General features: G+C 37.5%; 1 protein-coding gene across 1 annotated transcript in view; it reads right to left on the bottom strand.

Moving 5' to 3' along the window:
* Window positions 1–18,610, bottom strand: part of LOC118640270 (tetratricopeptide repeat protein 28-like) — a 322,295-nt gene that overhangs the window by 11,130 nt on the left and 292,555 nt on the right. The window contains exons 2-4 of the mRNA XM_036277219.1: window positions 18,363–18,510; window positions 6,110–6,382; window positions 5,030–5,160 (exon numbers count right to left, since the gene is read on the bottom strand). Coding sequence (XP_036133112.1) covers window positions 5,030–5,160; window positions 6,110–6,382; window positions 18,363–18,396 — 438 coding nt within the window. The 5' untranslated portion in view covers window positions 18,397–18,510. The remainder of the gene's footprint in view (window positions 1–5,029; window positions 5,161–6,109; window positions 6,383–18,362; window positions 18,511–18,610) is intronic.

Genomic DNA, 18,610 nt, shown 5'->3' with positions numbered 1-18,610 from the left:
AATGGCAGAAAACTTTCCTAACTTGGTGAAGGAAACAGACATACAAGTCCAGGAAGCACAGAGAGTCCCAAACAAGATGAACCCCAAGAGGCCCACACCAAGACACATCATCATCAAAATGCAAAAGGTTCAAGACAAAGAGAGAATCTTAAAAGCAGCAAGAGAAAGGCAGCTAGTTACCTACAAGGGAGTTCCCATAAGGCTGTCAGCTGATTTCTCAAAAGAAACTTTGCAGGCCAGAAGGGAGTGGCAAGAAATATTCAGACTGATGAAAAGCAAGAACCTACAATCAAGATTACTCTATCCTGCAAAGCTGTCATTTAGAATCGATGGCCATATGAGTTTCCCAGACAAGGAAAAGCTAAAGGAGTTCATCACCACCAAACTGTTATTATATGAAATGATGAAGGGTCTTTTTGAAGAAAAAGATAAAATATATGAACAAACAAAATGGCAATGAATACATATCTATCAACAATGGAATCTATAAACAAAATGAACAGGTAGAACAGAAACATTCTCATAGATACAGAGAACATTTTGTTGGTTGCCAGATGGGAGTTGTTTGGGAGAATGGGTGAAAAAGGTGAAGGGATTAAGAAGTACAAATTCATTGCTAGACTGACAAACCTCAAAGGGAAAGGGGTTGGGAAGTGGGAAGAAATAAACCAAAGAACTTATATGCATAACCAATGGACACAGACAATAGTGTGGGAATAGGCGGGAGGGGGGTGGGGGTGGGGTGGAGGGAGGTGGGGGTGGGGAGGAGGGGGTCAATGGGGGGAAAATGTGGAACATCTGTAATACATTCTACATTCAACAATAAAGATTTTAAATAAATAAATAACAGGTTATAAAACAGTATTACAACAGGATTTCAATTTTTGTTTGAATAGATATAAACAATTATAACTGCATATATGACCAAAAGATTATACCTCAAATATTAACAGGATGGTGCTTATTCTTGGTTATTTTCTTGCATTTCTAATGTAACTGAATAAAACTAATAAATATTACTTTTATATAACTCAAGAGCCTGAATAAGATGGTGGAAAATATCTAATCTTTGTTAATGGCATGAATTATCTTATCATTAAGCAAAACAAGACTGATATGTTGACCAGGTTTTAGATCCCCAAATACCAACTTCTATATCTCATTCAGGAGTCAACTTGAGTTTCATCTGTTTCACAAAGCTTCCTCAAGTATACAACCAGTCTCTGTCTCCTTTAGAATTCCAGAATCTTGACAGTGATTAAAAGATTATCTTTTATTGCTCAAGCAGTGTTTTAGTATTTTTGCTGTGTTAAAGCTCTGTTACAAAGAGATTATAAGTCCCTCTAGGGGAGTGACCCACAGCCACCACCTAGATCCTGAACCCTCAGCTCTGCACAACTATGGCGCTCCATAAGCAGATGTCACACTTCACTGAGTTAAATCCCAGAAGACTGCATAACTAAAACTTCGAACCTAAACAAAATATGTATTATTGCAAGAGTTCCCTTTAGATATTTTATAAATTCATTTAAGTTCTGAATCAATATTAACTCCAGTCTTAACAACTGGTGGCTAATTTTAGGCATATGGAAATTTTCCAGTTAACTGCAGACAGGCAAGAAGCAGCACTCAAATATAACCTTAAAAATTGAGAGAAATGATAAGAAAACATTAAATTTATCAATAAAATGAATGGTACCCTTGCCCTGGCCAGTTTGGCTCAGCGGTTAGAGCGTCAGCCTGCGGTCTGGAGAGACCAGGGTTCGGTTCCCGCTAAGGGCACGGCACGTACCTCGGTTGCAGTTTGTCCCCGGCCCTGGTTGGTCGTGCGGGTGGCAGCCACTCGATGTGTCCCTTCACGTCGATGTTTCTCTCTCTCCCTCCCTCCCACTCTATCTGTACAAAGAGTGGAGAAATATCCTCGGGTGAGGATTAAAAAAAAAAAAAAAAAAAAAAAATGAATGGTACCCTATAATTATAGGGAAGAGATGCACAGTGAGAGAAAGGAGAAATCCTGTAGGTCAGTCGAGAAATCGGATAAATATGCCTCGACAACAAGGTGAAGAAACATGGGCGAGAGCAGAACATTCTAGAATGAGTTTTCTGCTGTGGTCAAGCTATCGCTAACCAGCAATCACAGTAGGCCAGGGTGATGGGAACAGCCAAAAGAGGGTTGTAAAAGTTATTGGGGTTTTGATAATCACAAACTTTGAAGAGACCATTAATTATAGTAGGTGGACATTCTCTCTCTACCCCCAGAGGAGAAGGAAATAGTTTTAAAAATCAATCTCAGAGTCTCTTACTATAGATAAGGGGGATTTCCCAATAGGCAGGCTGTGAACTACTACAGTAGTAGTTAAACACAGGCCAAAAGAAGAGGAATAGAAGGTATGTACGAGAGGTCACCTCTAAGATGGGAAGGTTTGGGGGAGAGAATTGGTATCAGTATTATCTCAAAGTCCCTTCCATTGTTATAATTCAATTTCTTGTTAATCCTCACTGGAGGATATTTTTCTATTTATCATCAGGTAGATAGAGTGGGAGGCAGGGAGAGAGGGTGGGGGGGAGAGAGAGAGAGAGAGAGATCAACTGGTTGCCTCCCGCACAACCCAACCAGGGCTGGGGACGAACCACAACCGAGGTACATGCCCCTGACTGAAACTGAACATGCGACTCTTTGGTCCACGAGCCAACACTCTAACCATTGGGCCAAACTGACCAGGGCCAATGATTTCTTCATAACTTATTGTACAGAAAAGGTTTATAAAACCCAGATAACATTGGCTATAGAAAACTACACTCCTATGAAGAGGGAAGGCAGACAAATTTCACTTCTTTTTAATACCTATGGCAATCCTAAACCCCTAATTAAAAATCTTCCTACCCTATCCAGTAGTTGGGCTAATATACACATCCTGAAGGTTAGGAAAATAGAGCATACATACAACTCTTGACTAAAAGGCCCTATCTAGACAACTATGCTGTTTTAGTTCTTAAACTTGACCCTCACTTCTTAATGTCATCAGTTTATCTGCCTCTACAAGTCTGATCCCTCTTTTCATTCTCTTAACATCAAGAAATAAGATCATGTGGCTGATAAAATTATTTGTAAACTAAGAGTAAATAGGCAAAGAGAAAAGTGTTTAGGCAATTCTCTTGAGAATAAAATTGCCAAAAGTTCATGGCCCTTGGTAGCTTTCACTGGCTTTTTCTTACACGGATAAGAAAGACTTTATAGAGGTTCAGTCTTCCTAAGGGGAGATTCCAGCACGGGTTGTTTTCTTCTTCTATTCTTTCCTAGGGTTCTAGAGACTTGAAGATGCTGGATCATTTAAAAAATATAATTAATCATAATAATGTCCCACAGTGAAATTCTGAGATATAAATGTAAATAAACATATTTCCCAACATATGGATTGATTTATAAATGTATTATTGTCTTTGCTATTAACCTTCTGTTCCTTATTTAAAATATTATATTAAAAGCTACTATTTACACAATTCCACTATGGAATTCTAGGTATTGTGCTAGATACTTTACATATATTATTAATAATCCTATCACAACTATATATGGAATAAAATAGGATCATCATTTTCTGAATAAAAAAAGGAGTTAAGTGCCCAGCTGGTATTGTTCAGTGGATTGAGCATTGCCCCATGGACTGAGAGGTCCCAGATTGATTCCTAGTCAGGGAACATGCCCGGGTTGTGGGCTTGACCCCCAGTAGGGGCATGCAGGAGGTGACCGATGGATGTTTCTCACATTAATGTTTCTCTCTCTCTCCCTTCCTCTTTCTCTAAAAAAATCAATAAAAACATAGAAAAATCTCGGCCAGCTTTCAATAAGGAAAAGAAGGGGGGGAAAAAACAGAAGAAAACTTAAAAAAAAAAAAAAGGAGTTAAGTACAGTGATACCTCGGTTCTCGAACATAATTCGTTCCAGGAGGACGGTCGAGAACCAAATTGTTCGAGAACCGAAGCAATGAAACCCAATAGGAAATAATGGAAACTGGATTAATTCGTTCCAAGCCCCAGAAAATGCCTATTTACTGGCCTAATTTGTATATAATATGTAGAAAAACATAAGTCTCAACAAGAAATAAAAGTGTACAGTATGTCTAAGGGTTAAATTCAGTGTAAAGCGTGACTCTCTCCACAAAGCGTGACTCTCTCCACAAAGCGTGACTCTCTCTCTGCACTCACACTGATGACGCAAGCAAGGCGCGCTGGGCCGAATGAACGCCATTCGGCTCAACTCGGCTCATCTCGGAAGTTCGAGTTCCAAATATTTGTTCGGATTCCAAGACAAAAGTTTCTCGAATCTCCTGCTCGAATACCGATTTGGTCGAAATCCGAGGCGTTCGAGAACCGAGGTATCACTGTAATAACTTTCCCAAGATTCCAGAGCTACAAAGTACTAGAGCAGGAATTCAAATATGGGTCTATCTTACCCCAAATGCTACCTCTTTCCACTATGAAGACACTTTATCATCATGTCACATCCACTAGATGTCAAGTCTCTGAGAATATTACATTTCTTTTCTTTAATAAAGACTAGGATGATATTTCTTTATCATTACAATTCAAATCTCTCAATCAGACTCAATATGCATCTACCACTTGAGTTAAAACTCCACCAAAAAAAAACAATGTGAAGGGTTTACAGTAATAATACTCTATCTCAAATAAAGCATAATGTGTGCTCCTTTAATTTAATGAATATATCATGATGATATCGATTTTTGCTAATTTTACATATGTCTACTCCACAGCACATTTGAATAGAATAAGAACAAGGCATCTGACCAAGCTATTAGATCCCAAGGTCAAGGACCATGTCTTATTTTTCTCTACATCCTCAAGGCCAATATGTGGCAGATACCCAACAACTGGTTGTTGATGACGACAGAAGCAATAGTTATTCATTTCTGAAAGTAATATTTTAAGGTACCTAAAACATTCTGAACAGAAAAAAAGACTCCATGTTTTAAAAAAAAAGATTTTGGTCTACAGGTGAACTTCCTACCTCTCGATCCTTGAGTTTCATGGCGAGCACCAACTGATGCCTGTGGTTAGTGAGAGCTTCCCGATAGTTTCCTTTGGAGAAGAATGCAGAGCCTAGATTCCCATGAGCTCGGCATTCTCCTGTCTGGTCACCTGATTGGGTTTAAAAAAAGATAAAACTTCTCTTAGTTATTGCATTATTTTAATAAATAATGGCCATCTTAATTTAAGAGCCACAGACTTACTAGCTAAGATTTCACTTGCCTTCTTTTAGAAAAGTATTTTCTTCTTCTATAAGACTCTATGTGGGAGGTTATGGTCCTAGAACTTGAATCTCTGGCTAACAACTATTGCTGTCATACAAATGCGGTCAGGGACATAAATGTTCTGGAAATAAGAGGTTAAAGACCTAGACACAAACCAGCTGCTGTTTGAGTCACTTCATTGCTCTGCCAATGAATTTTGGTTCTGAACAACCATCAGCTTTTTGGTTCAGTTGTTTGACTCCAAACCTGCTATAATATATTGCTTCTTTACAAGTATGCTGATGGCAGAGTCACTACATCCCTGCTCTTACTACATTCCTGCAAGTCCTTGAATAATCACAATAACAATAATCATAATCATAAGCCACATTTATTTTACAAATGAGAAATGGCAGCACAGAATGCTTAGGCAACTTGCTGAAGGTCACACTGCTAGTAAGTAGCAAAGCCAGGATTCTAAACACAGCAGTCTGGCTCCAAGTCCACACTCTAAACTGCTGCACAGTAGTGTCTCTTCCAATGAAATGATGATGCATTCTAATGTAGAAAAAAATTAAAATTATGATGAAAGATTCACCCACCAATACTATCATTTGGGATATTATGTCTGTGGGCCACAATCTCTATGGAGGGCAATAAATATGTTCATTCAAGTCTCTTGGCCTTTTGGGAGCCTTGGTACCTTGTTATAGGAAAAACCCTGAAGACCTGAGTGCTCTAAAACAAAGACTATTCTAGAGACACACTCACTTTTCACATATTATTCCCATTTATACCAGGTTAATTAGCTTTACTTCCTTCCTGTACTGAAATAAAGGGAAGAAGCATAACTCTACCTAAGGTCTTGGCTACATCCAAGTCCTGCTGCATGTATCCAGTGCTCTTCTCTGTATTTCCAAGGGACCAATAAGCACTGCTCAGGGCAGAGAAAACGGAACCTCTCAGTTTGAGGCTGCAGGTGCCAATCTTCAGAGCAGCTTCTAAGACAACCACAGAGGCCCCATGATGGCCAGCTGTCAGGAGTTCCTGCCCAACCACAGACACGACCACAAAGGGACTCTTGTCCAGTTTCATTTTCTGGAGCTGCTGATAAGTGGGCTCGAGGGAGTCTGAAGAAAAACATAAGAAAATGTAAGAGAATACACCAAACAATCTTTTCTAATATGCTCTAGAAACAAATGTTTATCATACCTTTTTATGGTCTATTTCAAGTACAAACTCTTTACCTCTTTTGTTTGTTTGTTTGTTTGTCTGTTTTAATCCTCACCCAAGGATATTTTTCCATTGCTTTTTAGACAGAGTGGAAAGGGGAAAGAGAGAGAGAGACATCAGTGTGAGAGAGACACACCAACTGCCTCCCACACGACTCCACACTGGGGCTAGGGATCAAACCTGCAACCCAGGTACGTGCCCTTGACCAGGAATCGAACCCTCGACCCCTTGGTCCACAGGCTGACATTCTAACTGCTGAGCCAAACCAGCCAGGGCAAACTCTTTTACCTTTAATGTAGCGCTACCCTCACTGTCCACTTCTCCATGTGACTCAGTAACACCAACCTCAGTCCAGTCATTATTTCCTTCTCTTCACTCTTGCATGCAGATGCCATACACATCCTCTCTCTTGGTCTTCCTTTGAAACTGACACAACACTTTCCCTGACTTGTTTTCCCATCTCTATCCTACTGCCCTTTTAAAATATTATAAGTAGATCCATCAAGTTCCACCTCTACTGCATAGGATCCCCAGTCCTTCAGTACACATTAATCTTTGTATCTAAACTTCTGTTGCACTATTATAATTAGTACTGCAGTTTGGCCCTGAACTATTTTAGAATTGTTCCATGTGTATTAATTTTTTAAATATTTAAAAGTTAAATATTTTTAAAATTTCCAGCTAAATCTGAAAACTGCTGTAGGACTGTTTAATACTGTATTATAGTCCAGCCAGTGTGGCTCAGTGGTTGAGCGTCGACCCATGCACCAAGAGGTCGCCGGTTCGATTTCTGGCCAAGACACATGCCCAGGTTCTGGGCCAAGGAGGCGGCCAATGTTCTCTCTCACCCATGTTTCTCTCTCTCTCTCTCCCTCTCACTTCGTCTCCCTCTAAAATCAATAAAAAGAAAATAAAAATACTGTATTGCAACTCCATAGCAATTGGCACTAAATAAAAAACTTGCCATTGTCACATAGGTAAAAGTCCCTAACATATTTGGAGTTCAATAAATGTTTGTTCAACCTGAATCTGAATGACTTGATTAATAAACTCCATCCACCTTTTTCCCTGGAAGATGCAATAAGAGAAGCCCTCTCAATAAAATACTTGTCATCCTCACTGGGCCACCCAGTGTCCATTGCTGCTTCTGAGATCAGTATGACCAAATTTTAAAAAATATATTACCAATTTTTGTTATGGTGCCAAATGAAACCATAAAGAAATCATCCAATTTTACTAATGTAAGGTGGAAGACAACATTAATGTTGATCTCATTTTATTTTCATGCAGTGTTTGCAAAGACACAGATTATTGGTCAGGAAGCCAAAGGAGAATCTTTCCATTTGAAGTTAGGTTTGAATGTAGATAACCTCTAAGCTCCTTTTTCCCCCCTTCTCCTTTTTTTAAAAACACAACTGCAGAGCTAATAACTATAATCCTACAATGAGGTTGTACCCAGAACACATTTATTGCTAGCTTTCCTGAAAACCTATTTCACATTAGTTCTTCTACTGTGCACATGTTAAAAACTATTAAAAGGTTGGTCTCTTTAAATTGTGAATCTGTCAACCAATAATACTGCATTAAAATGTAATATTTACAAGTTATGACTTCAAACCTCAACTCTCCATTAAGGAGCTCTTGTCTGAATCAACATTGCCATGTAAACCTCAAAACCTTTTGGTGCCTAAAAAATTTTTTCCCCTCAATCAGATCACTAAACGGAAAACAACATTTTTATACCTGTCAAGATGCAAGCAGTATATATAACCAGCAAAAACTAGCTAACCAATAGTGTTAAATACAAGCACAAGAACCCTGGAATTGCTTGAATAGAAAAGAACAATACTATATTGAAATAACTGGGAATAAAATTTTGCTGGTATCCACTGATGGGTTTGGCAGCCAATGATGATCACATTACCATCCCATTGACCAATTTAGCAGAAGCAAAAATAATAGTATTTTAGAGCTTAAAAGACCTTGAAAACACCCTTGTTTTAGAAATAAATAATCTGAATCTGAGTATTTAAGTGATTCGCCCAAGGTCAAACTGCATGGGACAGTCAAAACGAGAACCCATTGCACAGCTTTAAGTCCAGGCCCTATGATACCATACCAGGCAAATTCCTTAGTTCCTCACAAAAGAAACCACTTTTTTTGTGAATGGCTATTGGAAAGGGTGGAAAACCAGGTCTCCAGGCCCACTGTCAAAATCATGTCACAAAGCTTCCTAGTGAAGGCACCATAACTGCTGCAACTAAACACAGGACAGCACAGCTTCCAATGCTGCCTCCACCACTACTGAATGCCACCCTTAGATAATGGATGTCACCACTGCCACCCACCACCACCAGAACAAATTCCGTTTGCCCTTTTAGCTCCTGAATCAAAAGCGGGGTCCTAGCTTCAAAGGATGGTGGAAATTTAGGATTTGATGTTTTCAACTTTTATAGTGGAAAGCAGGAGGCAGAGAATAAGAGGCAATTCCCAAAACACAGGAAGAGCGCTCATACACTGACAGCCCAAAATGACTGATAGCAAGCAAACATACTATGCTTCTGCTGGTGATTTCTGAAATCATAGCAATCATGGCGAAGCCAAAAAAAAAAAGAGCCATCTAATTGAACCTCTAAAACTACACAATAAGAGAAAGTTAGAGGATTGAAGGAAATTTCCCTCAGAGGACTGAGGGAAACACTAGGAATATTCCCCTCCCCCTTCCAAAAAAAAAAAAAAAGAAAAGAAAAGAAATGATCAATTATATAAATTTTCATTAAATAAGAATAAAATTGAAGAAACGAGAGGTAAAAGATCAAATTTCCATTTGCAGTATATAGGAAAGAGAATATAAATACATTAAAAGATAAATTATAGTGGAAACTCATATATAATACATGTTATAAGAGTTTGGAAAAGGGAATGATTATCAAGGGAAATTAGAAAGCTTCATGGAAGCACAATTTAATTTCTTGAAGAAAGGGTAAGATTTAGACAAGTCGTTACATTTCTTCTGAAAGTGAAGGGCATTCTAGGCAGAAAGTTTAGCCTAAACAAATGTCCAGGAGAAGATAAGTACATAGAATGATAGGGAATGATGAGCAGGCTGCTTGAGTAGAACAGAGAGTATTTATAAGAAAGAAAGCCAATGTGGAAAAATGGAAAAAATACTGAGCTAATAAAAACATATGGATTTCAAAGGCATTGTAGCTTCAATCTTTTCATTTTGTCAAATGTATAGACAGTAGCCCTGGCCGGTTTGGCTCAGCGGTTAGAGCGTCCGCCTGCGGTCCGGAGAGACCCGGGTTCGGTTCCCGCTAAGGGCATGTACCTCGGTTGAAGTTTGTTCCCGGCCCTGGTTGGTCGTGCGGGTGGCAGCCACTCGATGTGTCCCTTTCACATCGATGTTTCCCTCTCTCTCTCTTCCTCTCTCTCCCTCCCACTCTGTACAAAAAATGGAAAAATGTCCTCGGATGAGGATTAAAAAAACAAAACAAAACAAAACAAAACAACAACAAAAAAAGTATAGACTGTAATTGTGGTGATGGTTACATAAATATATGTTAAATATATATTTATACATATTTATGTGGATTATGTATAAATATATGCATGTATGTATATACATATATGTACCTATGAATGCATCTATGCATGTGTACACATACACACACAAAATAGTCCATTTCACTTTATGTAAATTCAAAAATTTTTTTCAATGTCAAATTTCTCTACTGTTAGCTATTATTATATCTCTTTGGTCCATACTCACTAATGAGAAGCTCTAGTTAGCAGTTGTACGTGCTCTTGGTGAATAAAAGTGGTGTGGTACTTTTTTAATGTATAAAAATACATAGGCTAAACAAAAAATAAAATAAAAATACATAGGCTAGCCCTGGCCAGTTGCTCAGTGGTTAGAGCATCAGCACGCAGACCAATGCGTCACAGGTTTGATTCTGGTCAAGGGCACATACCTCGGTTGCAGTTCATCCCTGGCCCTGGTCGGGGTTGTGCGGGAGGCAACCAGTCGATGTGTCTCTCTCTCACATCAATTATTTCTCTGTCTCCCTCTTCCCCTCTCCGTCTCTCGCTCTCTCCCTTCCACTCTATCTGAAGATAATACAGAAAATATCCTCAGGTGAGGATTTAAAAAAAAAATACATAGGCTAGATTAGGTGATCTCTAAGATTCTTTCCAACTATACTATTCTATGATTCTAATTCCTATTCTAGAGTAAACTTAGGCTGTTAGCAAAGAGACTAATTATATTATTTTATCAGGCTAGGTAGAATGGAGCTTTGGCAGCCTGTAGCTATTCAGATGTTTTTCTTTTTAGAAACTATGTATAACATATGAAATAACCAATGTCAAACCAACTCCATAAAAAGATAAAGAGCTTTTGCAACATTCAATGAACATCAGTAATGTCCTTTCAAAATGTAAAGGCTTTAAGAATTTAAGATGAACAAAGTCACATTTCCTGACACTTAAAGAACTTGTAGCAGAGGCTAATAATAAACAGATAATCACACCCTGCTAAAAGGTATACAGCAATTCCTCAAATAACGTCATTTTATTATAGCACTGATGAGATGCTGAAGTAACTTAACTTTTATTTATATTAATTAGCCTACAGTAAAACTGGTTTCATTATATATCACTTAGCTTAAAGTCACAGAACCTTGTGACAATGTTAAGTGAAGACTTACTAGACTATATATCACAGTTCTGAGATACACATCTATTCACATATTACCATCTCTGAATTTCTGGTTTAATATCTCTGAACTCAATGATACCTCACAATGGTTTGTCACTTCTATGTCCTAATAGGTCTAAAAGAGCTCTTTCAGTTAAAAATAAAAATAAAAAGTGATAAGAATTGTGACATCATTTAATCATCAGCATTTTTTCCTTAGTAACACATAAAATGATGATACAATTTTCAATCCAGTGTTCTTAGCACTGGTCGGATGTGCTATGGGACCTCAGAGGAGAAAGTGCTAGCTCTACCTTGGTAGGTCTAGAAATGCTTTCCAAAGGAAGTGACATCTGAAAATAGAGATATGAAAAACCAGTACTTTCCAAAAACTGCTGATTGAATGAAAGAGAGGTAAGATATCTTATACTAGGAAAGTTAGCCTCTATCCCTTAGGCAATGAAGAAAATGCAGAATTATGAACAAGAGAATGACAGATCAGAACATTTTAGAAAGTTCATTCTGGAACGATAGCATAGCATAGACTGGTTTAGAAGAGTTAAAAGCAAGAAAAACCAGTTAGAGGAAAATTCCTGTATTTGCAATGACAAAACAGACAAAGAGCAAGGAATACATTTCAGACATATTTAGAATTTTTTTAAAAAGTACAGAATTTGAGGAAAAAAATGTATTTAACAGGCACAATGCCTTATTCCAAAGGAATGATACAAAGGACTGTCTCCTATGGATCATCTTCAAGGTAACTAATATTTATAGACTTTAATCTGTCTAAGGCTCTATAAAACATTCTGGAGCCTTCTAAGATCATTACAACATTCCCCTAGCAATATACGACTAAAAAGGCTTTAACTTTCCTAAAAAAAAAAAAAAACCTGGTGAGACCACTACCAATTATTCTTGGATACAGCACTAAAATATAGTACTGAACTGCAAATCCAGAAGACTGGGAGAAACAATCCTGGAATGAATCTCAAAAACAGGAATCCAAAGAGAGAACAGCAACTATTGATAAGGTAAGAAGTAAGCAAAGTTATTACGAGGGTAAAGCATTCCCCGAAAAAACTAAAATTTAGAGGTAAGATTCATATATTCACCTAATTTTAATTTTTACCTTTCTTAAGGTAATTCTTAAAGAGGAAATTAAATTAAAAACCATTGGGCTTGTCACAAAAAAGCAAATATTTTATGATTTAATTTATATAAGACACTTAGAGCAGTCAAATTCAAAGAGACAGAAAACAGCACAGTGCTCGCCAGGAGCAGTGGGGAGAGTGGGTGGGGAACTGGAGTTGAATGAGCTTAGAGTGTCAATTTGGGAAGATAAAAAAGTTCTGGAGATGGATGGTTGTGATGGTTACACAACTCTGTAAATGTACTTAATGCCACTGAATTTTGATAACTAATAATGGTTAAACTGGTCAATTTTATGTTATGTATATTTTTATACAACAATTAAAGGAACTTTGGTTCACACAAAAGCAAAATGTAACCCTCCTAAAAAAAATCAAAATAAAAACAACCGACGTTTCACACTTTGTCTAAGCCACTTCACATTTTACTGGGTTTGTGTACTTATTATATTCTACTTCATTCAAAAAGGATTCAAAGGCCTTCTATAGAAATAAGGTGGAAAATACAGAAGTCAGAGTGAGTGGAAAGTAGGGGTAAGACAATATAACTCAGCATATAGACAGGCAGACTGTAAGCCCTGACCCACTTCTTAAAGGTGGCCAGGACACTGGGCTCCATGATTCACAGAGGACAAAGCAAAAGGATAAATGATTACTTAAAAAATTCCCAGACCTTTCAGATAAGCACTCATAAGAAACTCAGCTTTTCCTGAAACTGAGGCCTGAAAGAAAGTTCTCTAGTGAGTGTTTGGCAAAAGGACTATGTGTACTGTGCAGTGTTCATTCCACACCCACAGCACTGTGCCTGCCATAAATACAAGAGCAGGATTATTACTGCTGCCATTTCCATCCCTTGGTGAGAAGGGCATCACACTGCAGAGGAAAAGGAATCCTACAAAGTATCTGCCTTTACATTCTAGGGTTTGATTTTCAAAACAACATTAGGAGGTAGATATTATCATTTCCCTTTTACAGATAAGGACTGAGGTGTAGAGAAAGTAAACAACCTTGCTCAGCCAATGGAATAGCAAGTGGCAGTGCTGAAATCAGATTCCAATCTTTTGGGGTATGGGTCTGTATTTTTTAACATATATTTCAGAAAGAGGCCTCCTGTTAAAAGTAACTGCCTCCTAAAAGAGTTCACCAAGGGTGGACAATTAGGCAAATAAAAGGTGAGCCCCAATTTGACCCTGAGAGAAAAGTTTATACATTCAACAGCCACTTCCCACCAGCATTAATAAAATCAGCTTCCTTGGATCCTCTGGAGCTGGGAGGTGATAGCCCATAAATGTCATAGTCTTTAGATTACAGAATTAACAGAAAGAGAGAAAACATACACAAGAGAACCCTCAGTAAGAAACAGCCCAGGCATCTCTAGAGGAACAAATAAAGATAAATTCAATCTCACTTTGTAATTATATTATTAAATCTGTAGTTGGCAGTAGTGTTATGCTATACCATCCAAATATGCATAAACATTTACAAGATACAATGACCTAAAATTGCTGAAAGACTATCTAAAAAGGAGAAATGGAAAACAGTATCAGGATAACTTGAGAAATGAAAAAGATACTATCATTCTATATTTATACTTATTTTCATATTTTCATTAATGATTTAAAGGAAATACAGTATATATGATGATGTAAATATAACCACAGAAGTAGTTTAACTGATATCTGGTTAGTAAGCATGAGTAAAACCATAAAAATAAAGAAAAACAGACTTAATTCAGTTAGCAATATAGGCAGCAACAATAAAAAAAAATTAAGTCAGTTTCAATGTGGATAAATATAACATATTTATTTAGGAACAAGGGTATATTAATATAGGTTGGCCCTACCCTTTTAAAAAATGAAATCTTGAAACTTCCAAAATAGGCCAAACCACGGGAACACTGTGCATATCACAGGAGCTTTGCTTACTTACATAAGCACCTGGACTAAAGAGCTTTCTCTGTTGCATTTAATAATTACAAAACAGCCCAGCTGGTGTGAGTCAGTAGCTTGAGAGGTCCCGGTTCAATTCCCAGTCAGGGCACATGCTGAGGGTTGCGGGCTTAATCCCCAGTTGGGGGGGGGGGTGCAGGAGGCAACTAGTCGGTTTCTCTCTCACATCCATGTTTCTATCTTTCTTTCCCTTCCCCTCTCTCTCTAAATCAATAAAACATATTTTTAAAAAAAGAATTATAAAACAAAAACAACTAACACAACAGATCAGACCTATAGGTAAAGAAACTCAGACTGCACTGCTCTATATCAATAGCAGAAACTTAGAAACTGCAGGAGGCTAAACTAAAATGGGTAAAAAATGGGCAGCAAATAATGATAGATTTTATGAATTACAAAGATATGACAGAAAGAGAGGTAGGTCATTAAGGTGTGAAATGATGCATAGAACAACACTGTGAAAAGCAACAGTATCCCTATAAAATGTTGATAAGAAAAGGCCACCTGGAGTAGATACAGTGGTAAAGGCAATGCTAAAAATAAATTATATTAATTAAATTGCCTAAAGGACAAAGAAGAACATATTGAAGTGCTCCAGGCACCTGTAAGTTGCAGCTTTCTCCAGGGTCAGCCTAGGTCACTCAGTATAAACTGGGAAAGAACATGACACACAAAACCCTAAGGATAACAACTGCACTAAGCTATTTCTCACAGTGCAGGGAAGATTTCCTTACATTTATCTAAACAAATTGCTTCAAAGGCAAAATAGTAAGTATGATTCTGCTGATCTCAACATGTTCACTTCAATATTCTAAGGCAGCAGCTGAAACACTTAAGAATAAAGAAGTGATATCTTCATGAACTAAATAAAAAATGTACCATGTAAATTATTTGTGGAATGGTACAGGGAGAGAATGAGAAACTACTAGAAAAATGGAAAGAGCAGACCAAATTGATTTTGTTGTTGTTGTTGTCCATACCCACCCTACCCCAACCTCGAAGCCCTGGGGCTCTAAAGCGCATCTGCTCTAAGTCAGAGTTTATTAACAGCAGGTCCCCCAGTGGGAGAAGCCATTAGGTTTCTAAAGCGAAGACTCAGCTTTGTATGGGGTTATAAAATTGCATGAAGAGAAGTTTCCTTACCACTTTTTTCCTAAAACATGAAATCTTTGACTTTCAGAAAAATGTATTTTATAGTTATGAATTGCCCAGAGACCATATAAGTTGCATTTAGTTGATCAAACTTTTACTTGGCATATATTTCAAGCTAAATGCTATATTAGCCAGTATATTAAAACAATCTAATGCTGCAAACATTTTAAAAACTAGAATAAAGTATCTAATGATACTGCCATCAAATTGTTTAGGTTCATTCAAAAACACCCCTTTTCAGAGACAAAACAGAGTTCTGCTTGACATAATCTAATTAATATGAAACAATATTAGCTTTCCACTATATGCCATCAATCTACTTTAGTGTCGCGATCACTCTGCAAAGATGACAACTGGTGTACACTTTCAGCTCAATCTTCCCAAAAGCTCATTCCTCAAAAATCAATATTCCTCAAAATGAAGCCAATCTGTTTTAGGCCTTAGAACTTCTCCAATCTCCATAGTACTATGTTCATTCCATTGTTTTTGTTTTTCCAGAATACCAATTGGTATTAAGTAGAATAACAGGAGATAAATATTCAAAGTAGTGTCTGTTTCTCTCCCTCTTTCCTTTTAATTCAACATAATCTTGTAATGCTCCTCTGAAAATGCTCTACACAGCCTACAATTAGACCCACATTTACTTTTATAAAATATTAGAATGTATAATTAACATCTTCTCTTATTTGATTGTTTCTAGATGGCATATTGATCCAAATAAACAAATCAATTTACTACCAGAGGTGTTAAGACTTAGAGGTACAGAATTTTAGAACTACAAAAAGCATGAGGAATCTTCACATAACTCTAAAATCTACAGATGTTTATTCACTTACACAGTCATATAGTTAGTTAATGCAAAATTCAAAAATGTAATCTAGGTCTACAAACTTCTAGGCCAGTAGCCTTACACCATCCTATCTAGCTCATTGTCAGCTACTGATAGTGATTTTTTATTTTATTTTATTTTTTACTTTTCCTTTTGAATTTTATTGATTTGAAATTTTTTCATCTTTGGAGACAATACTTATGTTGATAAAAAATTAATTATATGAGCCCTGGCCAGTTTGGCTCAGCAGTTAAAGCGTCGGCCTGTAGTCCGGAGAGACCCAGGTTCGGGTCCCGCTAAGGGCACGTACTTCGGTTGCAGTTTGTCCCCGGCCCTGGTTGGTTGTGCAGGTGGCAGCCACTCGATGTGTCCCTTCACGTCGATGTTTCTCTCTCTCTCTCCCTTCCTCTCTCTCCCTCCCACTCCATCTGTACAAAAAATGGAAAAATATCCTCGGGTGAGGATAAAAAAAAAAAAAAATTAATTATATGAACCTAACCAGATCTCTTTTTTGCCAGTATTTTTTAAAATTTATTTAATTAATTTTTGTTACAGATGTTTCTCCTTTGTCCCCCATTAACACCCTCTTCCCATCCCCCCCCACCCCCTCAGCATTGTTGTCTATATACATTGGTTATGCTTATATGCATACGTTTTTTGGTTTATCTCTTCCCTCCCCAGCCCTCCTCTGAAGTTTGTCAGTCTGAACTTTACTTCTATATCTCTGGGTCTATTTTGTTCACCACCTTATTTTGTTTGTTATATCCCGCAAATAAGTGAGATCATATGAGACTTGTCTTTCTCTGACTGGCTTATTTTGCTTAGCATAATGCTCTCTAGATCCCTCCATGTCATCTTAAGGATAAGAGATTTTTCTTTCTTATAGCTGCATAGTATTCCATTGTATACATGTACCATCTTTTTTTATCCACTCATCAATAGATGAGTGGATAAAAACTTGGGCTGTTTCCAGATCTTAGCAATTGTAAATAGTGCTGCTATGAACATAGGAGTACATATATTCTTTCTGATTGGTGTTTCAGACTTCTTAGGGTATATTCCTAGAAGTGTGAGCACTGGGTCAAATGGCAGTTCAATTTTTAATTTTTTGAGGAAACACCATTGTTTTCCATTGTGGCTGCACCAGTCTGCTCAACATCACTAATCATCAGAGAGTTGCAGATTAAAATGACTATGAGGTATCACCTCACTCCTGCCAGAATGGCTGCCATCACCAAATCATCAAACAACAAATGCTGGCGAGAGTGTGGAGAAAAGAGGGCTCTAGTACACTGCTGGTGGGAATGCAGACTGACAGTGATTCTTAATCTTCCTTTGTCTAAAATATATCATTTCTTTTAGGGCTACTAACAGAAACTTACTTCTGTGGAGATAAGCACACAATTTTGAGAAAAATGTCAAATTTAACCAAGTTCTAAGAACAAATTGTTAGTATCTTAAAATGTTCTTTTGTTTCTTCATACTCTAAAATTTCTTTTCAATAGGTAGATGTAGAGAAATATGAAAAAAATCAACCCTATTACTTATTTCCTAAATTAAGGCTTAACTATAACATTGAGAGAGATAAACAGGAACTATCATTGACTTTAGACAAGTAAACAAAATAGCCATTGCTTTCAACAGTGTATAAAAATCATAGGAGCTTTAAAAAAAATTCTGTTGCTGTTAATTCTCAACAGGGGATATTTTTTTCATTGAGTTTGAGAGAGAGACTAGAAAGGAGGGAAGGGACAGAGAGAGAGAAATATCAATGTGATACAGAGACACATCGATTGGTTGCCTCCTTCATGCTCCTCAACAGGGGTGGGACTTGAACTTGCAACCCAGGTACATGCTCTTGACCAGGAATCAAAACTGGGACACTTCGGTCCACGAGCTGACGCTCTGACTGCTGAGCCACACCAGTCAGGGCATTGTGTAACTTATTTATTTAATAAAGGTAATATCTTAAATTTTAAAAATAAAATGTAAAATCTAGCAAATTTGATAATCATCAATTCTCAATACCTGAGTCTAAAGTCTTCAAAGGCTAGAAGAAATGTTCTACTTTAAATCAGTGTCAGACCAAATATTTACCTCTCATGGGGGATTTCATGGCAGCTTCTACCATCCCCACCAGAAGCTGGAGACTCTTGGGGTCCTGAGCCAGTCCAGATGCAAAGGCTGCTAGGGCATCGGCATGACGTCCGAGGTACTGGAGGGCGACACCCTGTCGGAAGTATGCCTGAAAATAAAGAAAATATAATGCATGCTTTATTTATACACTGTGCTCCAACAAGGCTGATGATTATCCTTTATTAGAACTACAGCTCAGTAGAGCTATG

The sequence above is a fragment of the Molossus molossus genome, unplaced genomic scaffold, assembly GCF_014108415.1.
Source record: "Molossus molossus isolate mMolMol1 unplaced genomic scaffold, mMolMol1.p scaffold_m16_p_22, whole genome shotgun sequence".
NCBI lineage: Eukaryota > Metazoa > Chordata > Mammalia > Chiroptera > Molossidae > Molossus > Molossus molossus.
Note: the sequence above shows the minus strand (reverse complement) of the source record. Positions and strands in the feature narration are given on the sequence as shown.